Source organism: Chionomys nivalis, chromosome 22, assembly GCF_950005125.1.
Source record: "Chionomys nivalis chromosome 22, mChiNiv1.1, whole genome shotgun sequence".
NCBI lineage: Eukaryota > Metazoa > Chordata > Mammalia > Rodentia > Cricetidae > Chionomys > Chionomys nivalis.
In genome coordinates this window covers 49,789,727-49,814,388 of record NC_080107.1, presented here as the reverse complement: position 1 = coordinate 49,814,388, position 24,662 = coordinate 49,789,727, and the positions used below count along the sequence as shown (strand labels likewise).

The 24,662-nt window shown below is 45.5% G+C and overlaps 1 protein-coding gene across 3 annotated transcripts; it reads left to right on the top strand.

Annotated features, from left to right (window-relative positions):
- Nucleotides 1-566: 566 nt before the first annotated feature.
- Nucleotides 567-23,540, top strand: Rabepk (Rab9 effector protein with kelch motifs). Of its 3 annotated transcripts, XM_057754839.1 has the most exons (8): nucleotides 567-854; nucleotides 3,698-3,756; nucleotides 8,711-8,868; nucleotides 12,223-12,375; nucleotides 17,189-17,350; nucleotides 18,623-18,772; nucleotides 22,248-22,397; nucleotides 22,828-23,540. In XM_057754839.1, the coding sequence occupies exons 2-8, from the start codon at nucleotides 3,704-3,706 to the stop codon at nucleotides 23,118-23,120; spliced, it is 1,119 nt and encodes a 372-aa protein (XP_057610822.1). In that variant the 5' UTR covers nucleotides 567-854; nucleotides 3,698-3,703; the 3' UTR covers nucleotides 23,121-23,540. The 3 variants fall into 3 exon arrangements, with proteins under 3 accessions (XP_057610822.1, XP_057610823.1, XP_057610824.1); XM_057754840.1 differs by lacking the exon at nucleotides 12,223-12,375; XM_057754841.1 differs by lacking the exon at nucleotides 8,711-8,868 and having other exon boundaries at nucleotides 3,698-3,760.
- The last annotated feature ends 1,122 nt before the right edge of the window (nucleotides 23,541-24,662 follow it).

Sequence of the window (24,662 nt, the reverse complement as noted above, 5' to 3'; positions counted from 1 at the left end):
TCAGTGGACTTTTTATTCCTCACCCTTCAGAATAGGACCTAGTTGTCGTTTGTGTTGAATCTCTTGGCTCAGTCTGTGAGCTGTGGAAGACTAAACGCCTGTGGTCTGGAACCTGCTGTAACCACACGCGACCATTATGGAGATGAACCGCTTTAAGCGCCACAGCTTGAACCAGCCTCAAGACTGCACAGGCAAAACCTGGCATTGTAGAGCGTGCGGCTCACTCAGGAGGCTGCAGCCGAATTCAAGGTCTCCCTGGCTTACTTAAGGAGTTCCAGGCCATCCCTCCCCTTCAGAAGTCGACCGCTGTGACAAACTCCGTTAGCCCTTTAAGGGCTGAACAAGGAATTGGAGTAATCGAACGGTATGGCAGTCTAGTTTGGAGTGGAGCTGTGGGCAGGACACCCGGGAGGCTAGAGCGGTTGGCCTGAGTGCACTTCCGGGGACTGGGGGAGGGGGCGGGCTCATAAGTCCCGCCCTATGGGTGGAGCTACGTTCAGGACGAGCAAGGGCTGCGGCAGGTAATTGGTGCTGGGCTGGAGGTCTCTGGGCGGGGCCATCTGGAGGAGCGCGGATCCCTTTCTTACGGAAGTGTCCCTCGTCTCCGGACAGCAAATTAGCGGGAAGCAGGCTACCATTTCTCCCTGACTCTGACTTCTTTAACGCTGAGACGTGGCTGAGAGAGATGTAAAGGAGGTGGCTTGGAGAGTCCCCGCCCATGCGGAGCCTGCCCCTCTGAGCTCTGACCTTGTGGTCAGTGGCTTAGGCCGCGGGTGGACCTCACTGGTGCATCTCTCCTTTAACTCGTGGTTTTCATTCATTTGTCCCTACTTCTACTTTCTGCGGGCCCATTGGTAAGTTGTCAGAATGACTCAGAAGGCTAGACATGCTAAGATTTTAGAATCTAGTCTAAATAGTTTTCTGTTACTGTTGTTTAAGAGTCTCACTGGCCGGGTGATGGTGGCGCACACCTTTAATCCCAGCACTCAGGAGGCAGAGGCAGGCGGATCTCTGTGAGTTCGAGACCAGCCTGGTCTACAGAGCTAGTTCCAGGACAGGCTCCAAAACCACAGAGAAGCCCCGTCTCGAAAAACCAAAAAAAAAAAAAAAGCATCACTGTGTAACCCAGGCTGGCCTCTGTCAGTCCACTGCTTCAAGCCCCCCAAGTGCCAGGGAGTGCACTTCCGTGCTGGCTGACTACAGACTTTTAAATAGATAATTATATTCAAAGGTGTGAGGGTGTAGTTCAGTTGACAGAGTGCCCGCCTACCGAGAACACCGCCCTGGCACGTTTATCCTCAGCAGGGCGTGAACCCAGGCATGGTGTTATTTGCTTGTAATCACAGCTTTTGCAAGGTGGAGGCAAGAGCATCCGAATTTCAAGGTCATTCTTGCTATGCGATGAGTCAAGGCTAGCCTAGGCTATATGACTCTAAATAAATATGTAAGGGTTTTTTAAAGCTAATTGTGCTTAGAATGATCCCTGTAATACTGATGGCTAAATAGAGGCTGTCACAAATCCAAACCCGAGTCCTTCTAGCTAAGCCTCCCTGCCAAGTGTGTGTGCGCGTTGTTAATCCCTGAGTCTCTCCCTTGAGAGGGTGAAAAGGGAAAGTTTCTTTAAGGAACTTTTGAAATGGGCTTTATTTTTTAATATCTCTCTCTCTCTCTCTCTCTCTCTCTCTCTCCTTCTCTCTCTCTCTGAGACAGGGTTTCTTTGGCTGTCCTAGAACTATGTAGACCAGGCTGGCCTGAAATTTACAGAGACCCACCTGCCTCTGCCTCCCATGTGCTGGGATTAAAGCCATATGCTACCACCGTCCAGCTTTTTAAACTTGTTTTCTTTTGGGGGATGAGGGTCTTTATTTTTTTATTAGCTTCATTTTCTGGGAATTGAACCCAAGGCCTTGTCCATACTACACAGGCACCCAGCTACAGAGCCACGGCAGCTCCCTGAGAGCAACTGTAATATTGACAAGAAGTGTGCACGTTTATGAGAAGGGAGGATGGGGAGACAGTATTACCACAACACACATGTCCCTCTGCTTAGATCCAGTGGTCAGCATCACAAGGGAGGAAAGAGCTTGTTAGAGGACCAGCAGGAAGCCCAGTAATGCAGGTGGGGCCCATAAAGAAGATACAGATCACCCCATGACAGTCAGAGCCTCTCAGTAAAGCCCTGTCTCAAAATAGCAACAAACTATGGACCAGACGCTTGCTCTTCCATAGCATGGTGAGACCAAGATTTATCTCAGAATTCAGTATTACTCAGCTACTTAGACTGTTTTATCATATATATGTTCTACCATATATATAATGTTTATTTATTTATTTTGAGACAGGGTCTTTCTATGTAGCCCTGGCTGTCTTGGAACTCACTATGTAGTCCAGGCTGGCACCGAATTCACAGAGATCCACCTGCCTCTGCTTTACCAGTGCTGGGATTAAAGGTGCACCACTATTGCTGGGCGGTGGTGGTGCACGCCTTTAATCCCAGCACTTGGGAGGCAGAGGCAGAAGGATCTCTGTGAGTTTGAGGCCAGCCTAGTCTATAAGAGCTAGTTCCAGGACAGGCTCCAAAGCCACAGAGAAACCCTGTTCAAAAAAAAAAAAAAACCAAACAAACAAACAAAAAAAGGTGCACCACTATGCATGGCTCTTAAAATATATTTTTAATTCAATTTTTAAGTTAACCTGCAAAATAATGTATTTCAGGGGGCTGGAGAGATGGTTCAGTGGTTAAGAGCACTGGTTGCTCTTTCAGAGGACCCAGGATCAATTCCCAGCACCCACATGGCAGCTTGCAACTGTCTGTAATTCCTGTTCTAGGGGATCTGACACCCTCATACAGATATACATGCAAGCAAAAACACCAATGTATATAAAATAAAAGTAAATAAACAAAATTTAAAAAAAGTTTGTTTCATTATGGCATTTTTGTATATATGTGTTGTACATTGTTCTGATTTGTAACCCCTGCCTTATTTCCATGCCTATTGTATCTTTTTTTTAAGATTTATTTATTTATTATGTATACAACATTCCTTATATGTATGCTTGCATGCCAGAAGAGGGCACCAGATCTCATTATAGATGGTTGTGAGCCACCATGTGTTTGCTGGGAATTGAACTCAGGACCTCTGGAAGAGCAGTCAGTGCTCTTAACCTCTGAGCCATCTCTCCAGCCCTCACCTGTTGTATCTTTAATAAAGACCTCTGACATTTTGATATGGGTCCCTCCCTCTTGAGACTGAGAGACAAGTGCAAAGCATCAGCTCAGAAACTTGAGTGATTATGTCGTGTCAAGGGCTGTGGGCGTGTAGCCTGAACTAGACATGTAGCGTGTATAAGGCCCTGGATCTGAACCCTATCACGGGGGAACTGGATAGCGTGGCTGCAGTTGCGGCACTGAGGAGACTTAAGCAGGAGGGTTGCCTAGAGCAGGACGTCAGCCTGGGCTACTAGAGATCTTGTTTCTAAACAAGGATTATCCCATGTGTGGTGATTTTGATTCACATTCAGCCTCAAAGGCTTGGTGGGAGTTTGTTGTTGTCGTTGTTCTTTCCCAGTTTTGGGGATCCAAACCGGGGCCTGGGCAGGTGCTCTCCCACTGAGCTCCTCCACAGTCAGAGAAAGATTTGTAAGGACTTGTGTGTCGGGGAAGATGCCTGAACTCTGCCTTCTCTCTTCTGCGTAGGGCATCATGAAGCAGCTGCCCGTCTTGGAGCCTGGAGACAAGCCCAGGAAAGCCACATGGTCTGTAAGGAAAGTTCAGACACACACAAGAACTTGAGTTTTTGTTTCATTTATTACTAACATATTTGCGCATCACCAAGCGGGTAGCAATGAGACTGGGGTAATTGGACGCAAACTGTCTGAGGTCTTCAGAGGACGGGGGAGGTGCAATCATCATCACAGAACAGCTGCTAATTTTATTAAAACCTGTTTACCAGGAGGAATAGTGCTGTGGCCATCTAGCATTCTCAGCTACAACTCCGAGGTCCTCCCCTGAGCTGTGACTCATTCTTAAGGTTTCAGGGAATTGAATGTGGGTTATACTGGCTCAAGTGTGCATTGGCTGTTCGTTAAACCCTTCATTCATCACCTCCTACTGGCTAATATTGACGGCTGCTGTATAGGCTCCAGAGTCCGAAGACAAATAGTCCCTCTGTAGTGAAGTTAGAGACAGAGCAGGTGATAGAGTCTGAGGGGCTCCCAGAAAGTTGCAGAGAGGTGCAGTGTTCCCACAGGGTTCCAGGTGAGCCTTCACGCCCACTTCCATGACCTACCTTCCTCCAGAGCCATCATACATGTGCTGAAGATGTGCTTTAGAGTAAAGCCCTCAAGAGAACTGGGAATGTAGCTTGATTGTAGAGCTCTGCCTAGCACATGTAATACCCCTAGTAAGATCCCCAGCACTGAACGGTAGGAGGAAGCAGGTGCCATAAGGGAGGCCCACACAACCAGCCTGTTCCTGCCTGTCCAACCGCAAATATCTTTACTTATTCTTTCATGGTTTTATTTGCCTCATGTAGCCCAGGTTGACTCGTAACTATCAGCAATCCTTTCTCAGCCTCCCAAGTACAGGATTGCAGACATAGTCACCAAGATTGACCTTGTTTTGTTCAAGGCTAGCCTGGGCTAGCCTAGGCAGTGGAGTAAAATGCTGTCGAGAAAAAGAAGACAGAAAAAACTTTTATGTTAAAACTTTTCCTTGGCTATGAAAACAATGGAAAAGATCTTCATGAAGCTTTTGAGTGGTCCTTTTACCCTGTGGGCCTTCAGGGCTGTGAAGGCAGGCAATTCTCTGTCTCATTGGCATTTTTCTAGATGTTTCCTTATTTTTTGTCTTGTTTTGTTTTTTTATGGTTAGTTTTTCTTTTTTTCTCTTTTTATTATTGTTATTTATTGAGCTCTACATTTTTCTCTGCTCCCCTCCTTGCCTCTACCCTCCCCCCTTCAATCCTCCCCCAAGGCCCCCATGCTCCCAATTTACTCAGGAGATCTTGTCTTTTTCTACTTTCTACTTCCCATGTAGATTCTGTCTATGTAAGTCTCTCTTAGTGTCCGCATTGTTGTCTAAATTCTCTGGGATTGTGGTTTGTAGGCTGGCTTTCTTTGCTTTATGTTTAAAAACCACCTATAAGTGGGTACATGTGATAATTGTCTTTCTATGTCTGTGTTACCTCACTCAAAATGATGTTTTCTAGCTCCATCCATTTTCCTGCAAAATTCAAGATGTCGTTATTTTTCTCTGCTGTGTAGTGCTCCATTGTGTAAATGTACCACTCTTTCCTTATCCATTCTTTGGTCGAGACGCATTTTGGTTGTTTCCAGGTTCTGGCTATAACAAACAAAGCTGCTATGAACATAGTTGAGTACATGTCCTTGTGGCACAATTGAGTATCCTTTAGATATATACCTAAAAGTGCTATTACTGGATCTTGAGGAAGGTTGTTTCCTAATTTTCTGAGAAATTGCCACACTGACATCCAAAGGGGTTGTACCAGCTTGCATTCCCACCAGCAATGCAGGAGTGTTCCCTTTTCCCCACAACCTCTCCAGCATAAGTTGTCATCAGTGTTTTTGATTTTGGCCGTTCTTACAGGTGTAAGATGGAATCTCAGAGTTGTTTTGATTTGCATTTCTCTGATGACTAAGGATGTGGAACATTTCCTTAAGTGTCTTTCAGCCATTTTAGATTCCTCTGTTGAGAGTTCTCTGTTTAGGTCTGTACTCTGTTTTTTTATTGGACTTTGTGATCTTTTGGTGTCCAATTTCTTGAGTTCTTTGTATATTTTGGAGATCAGACCTCTGTCCCATTCTGTAGGCTGTCGTTTTGTCTTGTTGACCATGTCCTTTGCTTTACAGAAGCTTTTCAGTTTCAGGAGGTCCCATTTATTAATTGTTACTCTCAGTATCTGTGCTGCTGGGGTTCTATTTAGGAAGTGATCTCCTGTGCCAATGTGTTCAAGTGTACTTCCCACTTTCTCTTCTATGAGGTTCAGTGTGGCTAGCTTTATGCTGAGGTCTTTGATCCATTTGGACTTGAGTTTTGTGCATGGTGATAGACATGGGTCTATTTTCATTCTTCTACATGTTGATATCCAGCTATGCCAGCACCACTTGTTAAATATGCTTTCTTTTTTCCATTTAATATTTTTTGCTTCTTTGTCAAAAATCAGGTGTTTGAAAGATGTGTGGATCTTCTTCTTTTTTTTTTTTTTTTTTTTTTTTTTTGGTTTTTCGAGACAGGGTTTCTCTGTGGCTTTGGAACCTGTCCTGGAACTAGCTCTGTAGACCAGGCTGGTCTCGAACTCACAGAGATCCGCCTGCCTCTGCCTCCCGAGTGCTGGGATTAAAGGCGTGCACCACCATCGCCCGGCTCCCTTCTGTCTGTTCTTATGCCAATACCAGGCTGTTTTCAGTACTATAGCTCTGTAGTAGAATTTGAAGTCATGGATTGTGATGCCTCCAGAAGTTCTTTTATTGTACAGGATTGTTTCAGCTATCCTGGGTTTTTTGCTTTTCCATATAACGCTGATTACTGTACTTTAGAGGTCTTTGAAGAATTTTGCTGAGATTTTGCTGGGCATTGCATTGAATCTGTGGTTTTTGGTTTTTTGAGACCAGGTTTCTCTGGGTGGCTTTGGCTGTCCTGGAACTCACTCTGTATACCAGGCTACATTTGAACTCACAGAGATCCGCCTGCTTCTACCTCCTAAGTGCTGGGATTAAAGGCATGCACTGCCACCACCTGACTTCTATTTTTGAATATAATGTTCATACGCTTAATTTTTTTACACCTCTGTTCCTCCATTGTTAAACTACACTAATAGTATTTATGGCTAGTGAGCACCCATGCTGTGAGCCGAGTGAGTGCATGGGGCACTGTTAGCAATCCTGCCGCTGATGGGATACACAAGTCTGAATGTCAGGACAGATCTGAGCAAGGAGGAAAGACCCCAGAACCACTGATGATAACAGAGATGGATTTTCCTAGAAACCATCAGGACTGATAAAATGAGTCAGAAAAGTAAGCACAGACTGAGGGGAGGGACACTGAGAGTTCCAAGGGGCTGCTGGGAGAGGGATCAGAGAGAAAAGGAAGTCTCTGCCAGAAGGTGAGCAGACACCAAGAGGAAGAGCTGTGGAGAATCCAGGTTCTGGGAAAGCTGCCGGGAAGTGGGAGGGGTTAGGAATCCCAAAATCAAAGAGCTCAAATAAGGCAGGACTCATAAATAGCCAGGAACTATTCTTATTTACTCTACGCCTTGGCACACACCTGTAATCCCACATCAGGAACTTAAGGTCATCCTGGGCTAGCTGGAGTCCTAAGGCCAGCCTAGACCACGTGAGACCCTGTCTCAAACTAAATTTGGTTCATTTGTTTCCAACCTGGAAGCTTGAGTTATATATTTTTTTCTGTTAAAAATCAAAATAAATGTATCGAGGAATGCCTGATCCTATATTTCAGCTTGTGAGTGCTAGATTTAGGTTCCATTTGGTTGAAATTTTCAAGCCTGGAAAGGCTCTTAATAGGTTTCATATAATCCTTAGGGAACTTAATCCATGAGTTCTGGAGAATTTTCTCCACAGGGATACATCATTGGTTGTTAGCCAGGGCTTTGGCATTGTAGGTGTCCCTATGAAGATGATAATGCCCTGACCATTGTTTACTGTGTCCTTGCAAGATGTTTGAGTCTTCACAACCCCCTTTGGAGGTAAAAACCACCACACTCCTTGAGGTTTGTTTTGTTTTGATTGTTTGTTTTTTGAGACAGGGTTTCTCCGTGTAGCCTTGGCTGTCCTGGAACTCTCTCTGTAGACCAGGCTGGCCTCAAACTCAGAGATCCACCTACCTCTGCCTCCCAAGTGCTAGGATTTAAAGGCTTGTGCCCCCTCATTTCCCACCACAGCAATCCTTGTTTTATAGTAGAGAAAACGGAGGTTTGGAAAGGTTAAGTGGCTCCCCAAATGCCACACATCTAAAAAGCACTGAAGCTTATATTTGAACCAGGTCTGTCTAAACCCGCAGACCACAATAATACCATCCTGATGGTGCCAATGGTGTGAAGGCACACTGGTGGACATCTCTCATGTCAGTTCCCCTGTCTACCGCAGAGCCCCATGGGAGTCAAACGTCCAGCCAAAGTTGAAAAGCCAAAGACTGAACAAAGGGGAGGTACTGTAGTTGGTCAGAAATGACTCTGCTGGATACAACTGAGAGATCAGTGTGAAGCCAGGGAGACAGCTCAGCAGGTGAAGGCACTTGCCCAGCAAGCCTGGCAACATGGGTTCAGTCTCAGGGACCCACATAAAGGTAGAAGGAGAGAACCTGCTCTATGGAGTTTCCGTGTTATCGCAACACGTGCACCATGGCACTTGCACACACGACACGCACGTGCTCACGTACAGTAGCAATAATTAAGATGTAAGGTGTCAGTGTGTGTACTTTTCATCCTGGTGACCGTTTTTTTTTTTTTTTTTTTTTTTTTCGAGACAGGGTTTCTCTGTGGTTTTGGAGCCTGTCCTGGAACTAGCTCTTGTAGACCAGGCTGGCCTCGAACTCACAGAGATCCACCTGCCTCTGCCTCCCAAGTGCTGGGATTAAAGGCGTGCGCCACCACCGCCCGGCCTGGTGACCGTTTTGTGGGGCACGGAAGCGTCTCCTCACACAGGCCTCCTGAATTTATCTTCCCTTCGGCAGGTACACCCTGACTCTCCCTGGAGACAAGCCCTGCCCTCGTGTTGGTCACAGCTGCTCATATTTACCCCCAGTTGGTGATGCCAAGAGAGGGAAGGTCTTCATTGTAGGGGGAGCAAATCCAAACCAAAGCTTCTCAGATGTGCACACCATGGATTTGGGTAAGATCAACGCTGCAGAGCGTTCCTAGAAATACTGGTTCTGCTGGATGTGGTGGCACAAGGCTTCAAAGCCAGAACCGGAGAGGCAGAGGCAAGACAACCCCTGGAGTTCGAAGCCAGCCTGGTCTGTATAGCAAGTTCCAGGCCAGGAAAACATAGACTCTGTCTCAAAATAATAATGGTAATTGTAATAATAATAATAACAACTCACACCAGACACAGGGTTTTCCTCTTGGAGAAATATCTTCCCTAGCCCCTAACTAAGGTCTCAGCTGACCTCTAATGCATACCCACCTGTTCAGTACATCCTTGTTTGGGAAGAGTCCGTTGAAATTGGCTATTTATTAACTGTTCTAGGAGGCACCAATGACCCTCATTTCTCCTTTTGTCTCTTGTCCGCCCTCTGATTCGTCCTGACTTTCTCTGTCTTCCTCTGTGTTTGTTTCTTTCTGTAATCCACACCGCTGCTGTCTTCTAGCTAGGCTTGGAATCATTTTCACTCCAGTCTCCTTGCTTCCGCGGTGACTCACTGTGCAGAGCATATTCCACACCTACAGAAAGTGTTGTTCTTTGGTTTGGGGGAGTGTTACTTTCTGTTGAAGCAGTCTCATATAGCTCAGACTGGACTTGAACTTACTGTGTAGCTGAGAATGACCTTGAACTTCTGATTCTCTTCCTTCACCTCTCAGGTGGCTACTAGTATATATATCTGTGCCGCTTCACCAGGTCTGTGTAAGCTGATGCTCAAACCCTGGCTTCTATGCACACGCTCCCATCTCCCCTTCACAGGTCTTAGCACACAAGAGTTTAAGGTCCTTGGAGGCAGAGAGTGAGACTTTTACTCATTAGTGTATCCCCAACCACTTCCAGAGCATGAAGCCAGAGCAAGCACTTTGTATTTCAATGAATGAATGAATGGATGAATGAATGAATGAACGAAGCTGTGAACAAATTATTACTATGTGCTATATTACTATACAAAAGGCAGAAGTTGAAAATTGATGACCTACATCTGTATTTGGCTATGGCTATGTAACATTTCCATTATTATATATATATATATATACAATGCATATATACATTATATAATATATGTATATACATATACACATATGTATATTAGTTTTTTGAGACATGGTTTCTCTATGTATCTCTGGCTATCCTGGATGTGTAGATGAGGTTGGTTTTAAACTCACAGAGATGTACCTACCTCAGCCTCCCAAGTGTTAGGAGCTGGCATTAAAGCTGTGTGCTAGCATACCCAGTCCAAATATTAATATTTTTATTACATTTATTATTTTGCACATGTGCATAGCACATATAGAGATTAGAGGACAACTTTGTAAAGTTTTTGAAGATTTGTTTTATTATTATTACTATTTATTTATTCATTTTAGTTTTGGGGACAGTGTTTCTTTATGTAGCCTTGGCTGTCTTGGCACTCGCTTTGTAAACCAAACTGTGTTTTGTTTGTTTGTTTGTTTTTAGCAAAGATGATTGGCTTAAGGAATTATTTTAAAAAATATATTTCTATGTGTATTAGTATTGCACATGTATGTATATGCACCATAGAAGGAGTTGGAGCCATTAGAACTGGAGTTACAGAGAATTGTGAACTACCGTGGTGCTAGGAACTGAACCTGAGCATTCTGCAGTAACCACTCTTAATTGTTGGCCCATTAACCCAGCCCATTATCCTACTATTTTCTTAAAATATTTATTTATTTATTATGTATACAATATTCTGTGCATATGCCTACAGGCCAGAAGAGGGCACCAGACCTCATCACAGATGGCTGTGAGCCACCATGTGGTTGCTGGGAATTGAACTCAGGACCTGTGGAATAGCAGGCAATGCTCTTAACCGCTGAGCCATCTCTCCAGCCCTATCCCACTATTTTTAATGTGTGTGTGTGGATATATGCATCTAAGTGCCAATGCCCACGGAGGTCAGAAACATAGGATCTCCTAGAGTTGGAATTACGTGGATGCTGGGAATTGAACTTGGGTCCTCTGTAAGATTAGCAAGTGTCCTTAACAACTGAGCCCTCTCTTCAGCCCCAACTATGTCAGTTTTTACATGCACACTTGATCTGTGAATGACTCGAGATTGAAATAACAGAAATGAAGCTGGCAAGATGGCCTAGTGGGTAAAAGTACCTGCTGCCCAGCCTCATCTGAGTTCGACCCCCGAAACCCACGTAGTGGAAAGAGGAAAGTTAACTCTCAAACACTGTTCTCTGACCACCATGCAGCTGCTGGGGCACAAATGTGTATGCACATACATATGCATAAGAAACAGAATATAATTAGAAAATTCTAAATTGCCATGGTTGGCCTTCTCATAGTAATTTTAGGAGGTCTGACACCTAGACTCCTGCATGGCTACGTGGCAAGAGTTGTTTAGACCTGGAGTATCACCTATCGACAAGGCTCCCACTCATGGAGCCTCTGTTAATGCTGTCCAGGCACTTGAGTCTCTACTCCCAGCACTAGGCACAGGTATCTTGAATCCCTTTCAGCCCTTGAGGAGCTCATCTTCTACTTCAGTTACGTTGTTCAGTTACTGCCTGTCTGTTTGTGACAGCATCTTCCTATGCAGTCCGTTTTAGCCTAGGAGTCTCTGGGTAGCCCAGGAAGACCACAAACTCACAACCCTTCTGCCTCCACTTCTAAGTACTGGGGTCCTGAACCACCATACCAGCTTCAGTTATATCTTTATCGCAAGTTGTCAGTGCCATGGTGACCTTAGCAAGGCCCTTTGGACCACAGTACCCTGTTATGTAGAGATTACCAACCGGCTTCCTTTGCTGTTGTGGTTAACACTAACAACAGCATGGTACTTGTAAGGTCCTAGTTTAGTGCTTTGCTAGCTAAAAGAGTGAGTTGATTTAGACATCATTTCTCTGTTTGCCCAAAGACCACTTAGTCGGGCCACTTAAAATGGGGAGTCCAGGAGATTGAGATCTATAGAGATATCAAGAGTGTTTCTCAGACTCTAAGGACAAAAAGTAGCAGCCCAGGCTGCTGAGAGAGTAGAAACTGGCTCCAAGTGGGCCGTTTGAGTCAGGCAGCTCCCTCTGGCCCCGTTAGTGGCAACTAGAAAGATGTGTTAAATGTACGTCGCCTGGACGCTGGGAGCAAGAGCGGAGACAGTTTCCATCACAGAGCGTTCATGGCCAGGCAGGCAGCCTGCCAGCGTGTACTGGAGAACATTTCGGTTTGGTCAAGCTCCCTTTAAGGACTTGACGACTGGTCACTTGTGATTTCACCTGCTTTCACTACCCTCCTGACGTTTGTCAGCCAGCATTACCAGTTACAGCCCCAGCCTAAGGACCAGTCAATGTTTTCTAGGGACACAGCAGTGGTACACGGCCACCCGAGAAGGTCTCTTGCCTCGGTATGAGCATGCCAGCTTCGTTCCCTCCTGCACACCTCACAGCATCTGGGTGTTTGGGGGTGCAGACCAGTCAGGAAATCGAAATTGTCTGCAAGTCTTGAATCCTGGTGAGTAGACAGAGGTTGTTTTCTTTTTTATCATGCACATGTAGATGCAATTACATTATGGTACATTTGAATTGCTCCAATTAACCTATTTTACTTTGCTGACCTTATAGAAATAGGAATTTATAAGCATTTTTTTACATTTTAAAATTTGTATGTGTGTGTGCACATGCATGCATGAGAGAAAGATCATACACACTGAGTAGTGTACATGTGGACATCAGTGCCTCCTTTAACCGTGTGTGTTGGTCCCAGGGAGCAAACCACCCAACTAGCCCAGGACACGTTACCTGCTCTCAAGTGATGGAATTCTAGAGATGCACCCTGACAGGACTGAATTTTCTTTTGTGTCAAGTATTGAAATTTCTTGGTAGTATTTGAAAACCATCTTTTTAGATGTCTGTTTGATTGGTTTGAGTGTTTGTTATCCTCCCTGCCCTCCCTCTCTGGAATGTAAATGCTTTTCTAAAAAAAGATACATTTATTTTGTTTTTCAGACAGAGTTTCTCTGTGTAGCCCTGACTGGCTGTCCTGGAACTACACTCTGTAGACTAGGTTGGCCTTAAGTTTAGAGATCCACCTGCCTCTGCCTCCTGACTGCTGAGATTAAAGATGTGTAACATCACCACTGGCTAAAATATTTTATTTTTTAATTTGATGTGTATGCAGAACTTCCTTCCTTCTTTCCTCCTTCCCTCTCTCCCTCCATCCACCTTCCTTCCTTCCTTCCTTCCTTTCCTCCCTCCCTCCCTCCCTCCCTCCCTCCCTCCTTTCTTTCTTTCTTTCTTTCTTTCTTTCTTTCTTTCTTTCTCTCTTTGTTTTTTTGACATGGTCTCACTCTGTAGCCCTGGCTGGTCTGGAACTCTTTATATAGACCAGACTGGCTTGAATCAGAGATGGACCTGCCTCTGCCTTGCAAGTACTGGGATTAAAGGCGAGCATCACCACCATGGCTGAAATGTAAATGCTTTGAGGATAAGGGTTAGGTCATTGTTCAAGGGTCCAGAACACAGTCGGATATAGAGTAGACAGCCCCCCAGCCTCCTGGTCTGTCTGGAACACCACCATAGAGTATAATGGGTAAGCTGGGTCTGGGGGGACAGTCCTGATAGCCTAGCTGCTGGGGAGGCTGAGGCAGAAGGATCATGAGTTCAGGGCATTCTGTGCTAGAGTCTGATGGTTGACGGTTCAGATCGCCAGAGTGTAGACAGTAGTAGAGTGCTTGCCTGGTGTGTATGGATTTCTTGGTTTGATTCCCAAAACTTGGGGAAGTAGTAGTCACGGTGTTTGTGCGCGTGCGTGCGTGCACATGTGTGTGTGTGTGCTTATATATGCCTGCGTGCATATGTGCGCGTGTGTGTGCATGTGTGTGGGTGTGCACGTGCATATGTGTGCGGTGTGTGCACATGCTTGTGTGGGTGTGTGCGCGCGTGCGTGTGTGTGCTTATATATGCCTGTGTGCATGTGCGTGCATATGTGCGTGTGCTCTACAGCTTTATAGTCCAGGCCTTCCTCCTCAGCTTCACAAGTACCGAGTTCACAAGTTATTTGCTAGGACCCTGTCTTTTTTTTTTTTTTTGGTTTTTCGAGACAGGGTTTCTCTGTAGTTTTGGTGCCTGTCCCGGAACTAGCTCTTGTAGACCAGGCTGGCCTCCAATTCCCAGAGATCCGCCTGCCTCTGCCTCCCAAGTGCTGGGATTAAAGGCGTGCGCCACTACCACCTGGTGGACCCTGTCTTTTTGACTCTAGGTAATAAGATTTATTTAAAAACAAAACAAAAAACCCACAGTGGTGATATAATCCCAGCATTCTGAAGGCAGAGGCAAGCAGATCTCTACAAACTTGAGGCCAACTAGGCCTGTGTAGCAATTCCAGGTCAGGCCTGTCTCAATACAAAACAATAAAAACAAAACAGTAGAACTTTGGAAGCTTCTGTCAGAGAAATTGATTTTATTTTATTTTATTTTTTTTTTTTTTTTTTTTTTTGGTTTTTCGAGGCAGGGTTTCTCTGTAGCTTTGGTGCCTGTCCCGGAACTAGCTCTTGTAGACCAGGCTGGTCTCGAACTCACAGAGATCCGCCTGCCTCTGCCTCCCAAGTGCTGGGATTAAAGGCGTGCGCCACCACCGCCCGGCTAGAAATTGATTTTATTTTTTGTGAATATTCCTTTACACTGTATGAATACATGTCTTGTGATTGGTTTAATAAAGAAGCTGCCTACAGCTAGGCAGGACAAGGTTAGGCAGGAGAGCCAGACTTAAGAGACCGCTGGGAAGAAGGAGGAGTCTAAGGAGTTGCCAGCCAGACTTGGAAGAATCAACATGGACTGTGCACAGATGAGGGAAATGAGCCTCAGGGCAGACACAGATGAATAGAAATGGACGGATTCAATTTACAAGAGCTTGTTAAACACAAGTTCTAGCTATCGGCTGAGCATGTATAGTTAATAGTAAGTCTCCACGTAGTTATTTGGAACTGACAGGACAGAAAAGTCCACCTACATTTTTTATTTGTTTTGTTTGTTTTTGCTGATGGAGTCTTGCTAACGAGTGCAGGCTCTTAGTCCTCCTGCCGCGCTCTCCTGAGTGCTGCAGTTACAAGCTTGAGCCACCACACCCAAGAGTCAGTTTCTGTGCTTCAAGCCCTGCCCAAGACCTGCAGCTCTAGAGGACTCACTCCGCTCTGGTGTAGGCTACGCCTTCTAGTTTGGCTCCCACATGTATTGTATGTGCCTGGTGTAGCTTTTGGTATGTTGAATGCAGATCTTTTGCAAGAGAGGCACGGAGGTTTTCTAACAGGAAATCCTGTGGGACCAGTGTAGGAGTCTGAAGACCAGGTTCAAGGCTGTTTCCTCGCTGGTTTTCTGGCGTCTCCTTGCACCCATCTCCTCCTTCCTGCTACTGGCCTTTCAGCTCTACTAAACCAATCACAGTGATACATCTTCACACAGTGCACAAATACCCCACACCAGCTTGGGCCCACCACCCTGCCTGAGGAGGTACTGAATTAGTGCATCTGTTCCTATGACATCCACGGTTTCTTTTCTTCCTTTCTTCCTTCCTTCCTTTCTTTCTTTTTTAAATTTATTTATTATGTATACAATATTCTGCCTGCCTGTATGCCTGCAGCCAATAAGAGGGCACCAGATCTTAATACAGACGGTTGTGAGCCACCATGTGGTTGCTGGGAATTGAACTTAGGGCCTCTGGAAGAGCAGCTTGTGCTTTTAACCTCTGAGCCATCTCTTCAGCCCAATTTGCATTTTATTTTCAAAGGAAAGAAACTCTGTGCATCCCCCATGTGGTGACACACATTTTTTGTTTTCAAGTCAGAATGGTACAAAAAGTACAGAGGTGTTATTAAAACTGTTCATACTGGGGCTGGAAAGGTGGCTCAATGGTTAAGAACACTGGCTGTTCTTCCAGAAGACCTGGGTTCAATTCCCAGCAACCACATGATGGCTCATAACTATCTATGGTGGGATCTGATGCCCTCTCCTGGCATAAAGGTGTACATGCAGACAGAGCACTCATATACATGAAATAAATTTTTAAAAAACAAAACAATTCAAACTGGGGCTGGAGAGATAACTCAGCAGTTAAGCACACTGGCTGTTCTGATAGGGGACCCGGGTTTGATTCTCAGCGCCCACATTGAGGCTCACAACTGCCTGTAACTCCAGTTCAGGAGATCTGATGCTCTCTGGCCTTTCTGGGCACTAGGCATGGGGTACACATGTAGATCCAGGCAAAACAGCCATGCATGTAAAAATAAAATAAATATAAAAAGTGTGTCTAAAGCCTAGCAGCCATTTGCTGGCCGGGCCACCTTAACAAGGAACAGTGTAGCTTGGCTTCAGCTTCCCTTTGAGAAGGGAGAAACTGACATTTACTTGCCGTTTTTATTCAGGATTATTGTTAGTGCCTCTGAAATTACAGTGATATTGTCTATTTTCTTTCTTTCTTTTTCTAGTGTATTTTATGTAATGAGTACTCTGTACCTACATGTGTGCTTGCCTGCCAGAACAGGCATGAAATTCATTGTAGGTGGTTGTGAGCCGCCATGTGAATGCTGGGAACTGAACTCAGGACCTCTGGAAGAGCAGCCAGTGCTCTTAGCCCCTGAGCCATCTCTCCAGCCAGTCTTTCTCAAGCCGTATATATATATATATATATATATATATATATATATATATATATATAATTTTTTTTTTTTCCGAGACAGGGTTTCTCTGTGGCTTTGGAGCCTGTCCTGGAACTAGCTCTTGTAGCCCAGACTGGTCTCGAACTCACAGAGATCCGCCTGCCTCTGCCTCCCAAGTGTTGGGATTAAAGGCGTGCGCCACCACCGCCCGGCTCTCAAGCCGTATATTTTGGGAAATTTGGCACATCTGTGCTGTCATAGTGGGGATGGGTTTTAGCAGATGCAGGGCTCCTGGATGCGGAGGCAGAGCTGTCAGCAGAGCAGAAGGGCTCAGATATGGCACTGACCTCACTCCTCAGGTTTGGGGCATTTGGTCTGTCTGAACAACCTCTGATATCTTCCTATTCTTCCTTAGCATTGGGGAGAATGAGCTCTCTGCCTAAAGTTGTGCTGTTCTGTGCTGGCTGTGCCATGCTGTACTGTGTTCCTTAGAGACTAGGGTACCAAGGTGCCCCTGCTAGGCGCAACCAGAGTCGAAGTCAGGTCTGCGGATGTGCATCAGTGGTAGAAGGCAAGCCCAGCGGGTCTTGGGTACAGATCCCTAGCACCTCAGAAACTTAACAGTAAGTCAGAAGCCCCTCAGCCTAGATCTTGTTTCTTTTCTCTCTGGACTAGAAACCAGGACTTGGACTACACCAGAAGTGAGCAGCCCCCCACCATCCCCAAGAACATTCCACACATCAGCAGCAGCTATTGGAAACCAGCTGTATGTCTTTGGGGGAGGAGAGAGAGGTGCCCAGCCCGTGCAGGATGTGACACTGCATGTATTTGACGCAAGTATGGACTGGGGATGTGGGGGTCGTGGGACTGCTTACCTCCATTATCTCTCCTACAGGAAGCAGGGTCTTGAGAAAAGATTTTGAGCTAAGTAGATTACTTGCCTAGCATGCACCAATCCCCACCCACATTTCATCCCTAGCACCAGACATACCAAGCATGATGACAGACGTGTGTCTGTAATCCCAGTAGGTGAGATCAGGCCTAGCTGAGGATACAAGAAACTGTCTCAAAATAAATAAACATATCTTGGTGGATTGGTGCACACCTTTAATCCCAGCACTACCAGGCAGAAGCAGGCAGATCTGTGTGAGTTCGAGGTCAGCTTGATGTCCATGGTTCCAGGCCAGCCACAGCTACATAGTGAGACCCTGTCTCAGAAAACAAGCAATGGCTAAAAGATGGTGACTCTGGGCTGGATGCAGCTCAGTGTGTGCACATCCCTGCACATGCTCAGTGTGTGCACGGCCCTGCACGTGCTCAGTGTGTGCACAGCCGGCCCTGCACTTGATTTCCTGTGCCTGTCAAAAACAAACAACGAAAGAAAGAGAGCGAAAGAGAAAAACAAAACTCCAAAGACTTTTCACAGAAGAAGCACACACCTTTATTTTAACTTTGGGGTAGTTCTGGGTTAAAGCTTAAGGGACATATTTTTTCTTTTTTGGTTTTTCGAGACAGGGTTTCTCTGTAGCTTTGGAGCCTGTCCTGGAACTAGCTCTGTAGATCAGGCTGGCCTAGAACTCACAGAGATCCTCCTGCCTCCTGAGTGCTGGGATTAAAGGCGTGCACCACCACTGCCCAGCTAAGGGACATATTTTTCTAATCCAAAGCAAAAAATGACTTCCTAATACCCAGACTGAAGACAGGCCTGCTCGGTTATTGGCTCTGTAGCCTCCATCCCTGGAAGTGTTTAAGTACAGGTTGGATAGCAGGATTGAGATCTACTCAGCCAATCAAAGTCAGAGGGAGGATTTCTTTTTCTTTCTTTCTTTTAACATTTTTTCTTTTTTTTTTATTGTTTTTATTGTGCTGTACATTTTTCTCCACTCCTCTCCCTTCCTCCCATTTACCCTTCTACCCTCTTCTATGACCCCCATGCTCCCAATTTACTTAGGAAATCTTGTCTTTTTCTCTTTCCTACCTATTTAGATCCAGTAAGTCTCTCTTAGGGTCAGAGGAAGGATTTCAAGGTCACTTTCTTCCTGTAGCATCTTTGCACTGGGAGGTGCTGAAGAGGCTTGCCACATAGTATCAGTGCATTTACTTTTGTAGGCACTTTGACCTGGTCTCAACCAGAGACACACGGAAGTCCTCCATCTCCCCGGCATGGCCATGTGATGGTTGCAGCAGGGACAAAACTCTTCATCCACGGAGGCTTGGCAGGGGACAAGTTCTTTGATGATCTCCATTGCATTGATACAAGTAAGTATGTTGGAGGACCAGGGGATTTATGTGTTCAAATTTCTTTAAAATGTGTTGGAAAGGATTCAGCTTAGCTCTGATAACTTGAGCAGCTGTTAGAGTCTTTCCTACATCCCGTGAAGCATAGCCTGGGTAATAAGGAATACAAAGCTGGAGAGCTAGCTCAGCCCAGAAACACTGGCCGCACCTTCCAGAGTCTCTCACCCTTTCTGTCCTCCACAGGCAGAGAGAACATTGTCTACACTAAATAAATGAATCAGAAAGGCAGATAGACCGACAGACAGAGCTAAAGAAGAGGAGGAAGAAGAAAAATATTATCAGCAATTTGGACTAGAGAAATGGCTTATGTGGGGATGGCGCACGCCTTTAATCCTAGCATTTGGGCAGCAAAGGCAGGAGGATCTCTGTGAGTTTGAGGCCAGCCTGGTCTACACAGCTAGTTCTAGGAGTGATGTGGGAAGTCCTTTTGTATATGTGTTACTTTTATTAGTTTAGTTAATGAATAAAGCTGTTTCGGCCTGTGGCTTAGCAGAGTAAAGCCAGGTGGGGAAATCAGAACAGAGATATAAGAGAGTAGGCAGAGTCACTGTAGCTGCTGAAGGAAGCAAACGCCATGGGAGCTGCCCAAGAAGCAAGAGGTAACAAACCATGAGCCTGTGGTAAAATATAAAATAATAAAAATGAGTTAATTTAAGATATAAAAACTAGCTAAAAATACATATGAGCCGTTGGCCAAACGGTGTTGTAATTAATATAGTTTCTGTGTGATTATTTGGTCAGGGTGGCCGGGAAATAAATAAGTAGTCTCCGCTTACATAGGACAGCTAGGGCTGTTCCAGGGTTTCAAGAATCCCTGTCTCAAAACAAAACAAAACAGGGAGAGAGAGAGTGGGAAATGACTTAGTAGTTAAATACTGCTCTTACAGAATACCCAAATTCAATTCTCAGCTCACTGGCAGCCCCAGATGATTCATTTGGTCTCAGCTGACCTCTGCACATCCCCACACATGTACACAATTAAAAATAAGAAATTTGGCCGGGCGGTGGTGGCGCACGCCTTTAATCCCAACACTTGGGAGGCAGAGGCAGGCGGATCTCTGTGAGTTCGAGACCAGCCTGGTCTACAAGAGCTAGTTCCAGGACAGGCTCCAAAACCACAGAGAAACCCTGTCTCGAAAACACCAAAAAAAAAAAAAAAAGAAAGAAATTTTAGCTGGGCAGTGGTGGTGCACACCTTTAATCAAAATACTTGGGAGGCAGAGGCAGGTAGATCTCTACAAGTTAAACACAAGCCTGGACTACAGATTGAGTTCCAGGGCAGCCAGGGCTACATAGAGGAACGCTGTTTTGTCAAAACCCAGGAAACAGGGCTGGAGAGATGACTCAGCGGTTAAGAGCACTGGCTACTCTTCCAGAGGTCCTGAGTTCAATTCCCAGCAACCACATGGTGATTCACAACCATCTGTAATGAGATCTGGTGCCCTCTTCTGTTGTGCAGGCATACATGCAGGCAGAACACTATATATAATTTTTTTAAAAATCTTTAAAAGAAAAAACAAAACAAAATATTCTATGTATTTGGGTGTTTTTCCTGCCTGTATGTCTGTGTACTTACCACATGTACGTAATAGGGGCCAGAAGAGGGCATTGGATTCCCTGGAACTGGAGTTATAAGTAGTTGTGGGTGCTGGGAATTAAACCTAGAAAGAACTTCTAGAAGAGCTGAGACATCTCTCTAGCCCCCAAATCTTCTTAAATTTTTTGCTTGCTTTTTTTTAAAATTTTTTTGAGACAGGGTCACAATTGGCTTGATTAAAGGTGTGTGCTGCCACACCCACCCGACTATGTCTCTTAAAAAAAAAAATAAATAATGACACAGGGTGGTGGTGCCTGCCTTTAACCCTAGCACTCTGAGGCAGAGGCCAGATCTCTGTGAGTTCGAGGCCAGCCTGGTCTACAAAGTAGCTCCAGGACAGCTAGAGCTGTTACACAGAGGAACCCTGTTCCTAAAAACAAACAAACAAAAACCACCTAAATGAAAACAAATGCAATCATTCCTAAACACTTAGTGTGTGTAGGCACCCAGCCCTCCCCACTGTCCCTTCCGACATTTCATGTTCCCAGCAGAGCTCTTTAGGCTTTGGCTCCTGCTTCGGTTCTGGTCCAGCTAGTGAAGGTGAATGACCAGAGCTGCATGTTTGCTGGGCTGCCTGGTCAAAGGGATAGAGAGAACCTAAAGACTGTCTCCACCGCTGAAGGTGGGACTCTCCTGCGCCTTTCTGGCTGTGAGCTCCGCGGGGTGGGGACTTCCTCTTTCCTTTGTGTTTTTCAAGCACTTAGTGCAGTGGCCTGGGGAGTGGGTGAGTAGTTGTCTGCTCTTGAAAGGCTGGATGAATAAATGAGCAAGATCTGCCTGGCTCCAAGCTGAGGATTTGAGTCCTTACAAAGTACTTTGACTCCAGAAGCAGGCTCACTAGCTGGAATTCCTCTATTAGCTACATTTGGGGCTTTCTTTTCCTTTTTTTTTTTTTGACAGAGTCTGGCTGTGCAGCCCAACATCTTTGGCCTGCTGAATTCAAGGACTAGAGACATTTGCTCCTGTGTAGTTTCAAATAGGACAGCATTTGTTCTTGTTTTGAGAAAAGGTTTTTCTGTGTAGTTCTGGCTGTCCTGGAACTTGCTCTGTAGACCAGGCTGGCCTCGAACTCACAGAGATCCACTTGCCTTTGAGCGCTGGGGTTAAGGGCGTGTGCCATCATGCTTGGCCTAATATATTTCTAAGATTGCCCGTTTTCCTGTGCTGAGGAAATACTTCCTTGCTATTGTTTTCTACCTTCTCGAATAGTCTTCTACTCTAAAATCCAGTGGTATTGGATGTACTTCTCTTAAGTGCTCCTTTGAAAACATGCGAACATCTTTAGAAAAGTAGTGCCGGGAGTAAGTGCTGAGTCATCAACATGCAGCGGAGTGGCCAAAGGCTTTGCAGTCATAGTATGACCAACCGTCCCTTCCGAGCTGCTCTGGTGGGTCCCGGTCTCACCTGCGCGCTCATCTGTGTGGAGAAAGGATGTAGACGAAGTGATAGCAACTCAAAGGGCTCAACAGAGTTGCTGTTGGAGGGGCCAGAGAGATAGCTTAGTATCTTCCAGAGGACCTGAGTTTGATTCCTAGAACCCACATGGCAGCTCACAGCCAGTGTAATTTCAGTCCAAGGCATAAAAAACCCTCCTCTGACCTCCATGGGCACCATGCACGCATGTGGTACACAGACAAAGATGCGAGCAAGATACATATGCATTTATGGACATGTGTGCCTGAATATTTGTATACACGCACATGCACACATGACCTTACCTATCTGGACAGCAAACAGTGATATCTCGGCTGTGGATGACCCTCAGTAATCATATTGCAAACTGCAGCAGGTAATTTGAAATCCCATGTTAGCTCATGTGCAAACCCTTTCTTGTAACAGGTAATATGAAATGGCAGACGCTTAGTCCCACGGGGGCTGTTCCGTCAGGCTGTGCTGCCCACGCCGCCGTGGCTGTAGGAAAGCATGTCTATGTGTTTGGAGGGATGACGCCCACTGGAGCACTGAACACAATGTATAAGTATCACACAGGTGAGCAGGCGTCACTCCTGATCGTTAAACAAACACAAACATTCTTTGAAAAGTGATGCAGAATTTTGTTGGGCCGTGGTGACACACACCTTTAATCCTTGCACTCAGGAGGCAGAGGCAGGCAGAGCTCTAGTTCGAGGCCAGCCTGGTCTACATAGCAAGTTCCAGGACAACCAGAGCTACACAAAGAAACCCTGCCACAACAACAACAACAAAAAAAACTTTAAAAAAACAAACACAAAACACAGAAAAACAAGGTCTCTTTGTACACCCCAGCTAGTCTGCAAATGGCCGCACCCTCCTGCCACGCCTCCTGAGCACTGTTATTACAGATGCACACTGTCTGGCCCAGCTTGTTTCCCCCTTTATTTCCTCTTTGTGGGTTGACTAGTGCAGGAAATCATTGACTGTCTCTGTCCCCCTTCCTTAGAAAAGCAGCACTGGACCGCACTTCAGTTTGATACTTTTCTGCCTCCTGGACGCCTGGACCACTCCATGTGTGTCATTCCATGGCCAGTGATGTCCACCTCCGAGAATGAAGACTCAGATTCTCTCATCCTCAGCTGTGAAGCTGAGAAAGGGGGTGCTGATGACAAACAAGTGACTCAGGGTGGCGGGTCACCTGAGGAAAGTCAGACTCACACGCTGCTCTGTTTCGTCTTTGGCGGGATGAACACAGAAGGGGAGATCTATGGCGACTGCATTGTCACTGTAGTTGACTGATAAACCCCGTTTTTATTACGTATTAGTTTTTACAAAAGCAAAGGCTCTGAGTCATGCTGCCAAACACTCTAACAGTGTATTCTCTTAACCAAGAGGATGGGACGGGACAGTGTGCACCTCTAGTTACATGAGGGAAGTAGAGGCAGAAGGGTCACTCAGCTACACAGTAGATTGGAGGCCAGCCTGGGCCACACAACATGGATGCTGTCTCCAAAAAGAAAGACTTTAAGATGGCTCAGCAGATAAAGGCATTTACCCCTAAACATGATGACTTGAGTTCAATCCCAGAAAACCACATCATGGAGAACCAACTCCTAGTTGTCCTCTGACTTCTACATGCTGCTGTGACGGTGTTCACTCACATACTGAGTGGGTGGATGGGTGAGTGGAAGGAAGGAAGAATGGGTGGAAGGATGAATGGGTGGATGAAGGGTGGGTGGGTGGGTGGATATATGGGAGGAAAGGATGGTTGAATGGTTCATTTTTTAAAATAAATTTCCATCATGTATGGTGCATGCCTTTAATCCTAGCACTTGGGAGGCAGAGACAAGTGATCTTTGAGTTCAAGGCCAAAGTGGACTACAGAATGAGTTCCAGGACAGCCACAGCTGTTATATAGAGAAACCAATCTTGAAAAGCAAATAGATTTGTTGTTCCTCAAAAACACCAACAGACAAATCTCTAGGCAGACCTGGGGTTTAAGGAAGTCTGTGAGCCAAAGCTCTGTCAAATGTTAAAATTGGCCTTGTTTGCTTCATGCTGGAATATGTGTGTAATCTCCATCTTGCACTTTAACTGGATAGCCCAGTGCAACAATTCCATTATAAAGTTTTACCAGCAATGAAACCTGTAGATACCCAAACTAGGTATTGGAGTAGATATTTATCAGTTGGAATCTTTTTAATGTGCATTAGTCATTAGAAAGAAGTGCAGACAGGGGCTGGAGATAGCTCAGTTTAGAGCACTGCTTTAACTGAAGACCCACACAGTAGCTGACACATCTCTAGTTTCAGGTCCAGGGGATCCTATGCCTGACATTACAGGCAAAACAGTCAACTAAGTGCTGACAAAAGCTGTGTGAGGTCTTTCAGTTCATAAGCCTGATTGTGCGCCTCCCCTAAACCTTGTTCATCTTGGGAGAGCGGGAAGCAGAGCATGGCGGTGGGTGTGTGCCTTTCCTCAGAGCCTAGTCTGCATGGTGGGACCCTGATTTGTTTTTAAGAGGAGTGCTAGCACTGGAGGACTAGAGTGAAGACTACCTCTTACTCCTGTTTACCCCTTGACCCAGCATGAAGGCCAATTTTAACATTTGACCGGGGCTGGCCTTAAAGTTGTCATTCTCCTGCCTCAGCATCAGAGTGCTAGGATTATAGGTATGAAGTATCTATCATGCACCTGCCCATCACTTTTTTAGTATAGGGAATCCTGCCTCAGCCAGCTTCCTGAATATAGGAATTACTGGCATGAGACACCATGCTGGGTTCAAAATATATCAGATAGCACACAAATATGTAGCTCAGGTTTGTTCTCAAATCCCCAAAT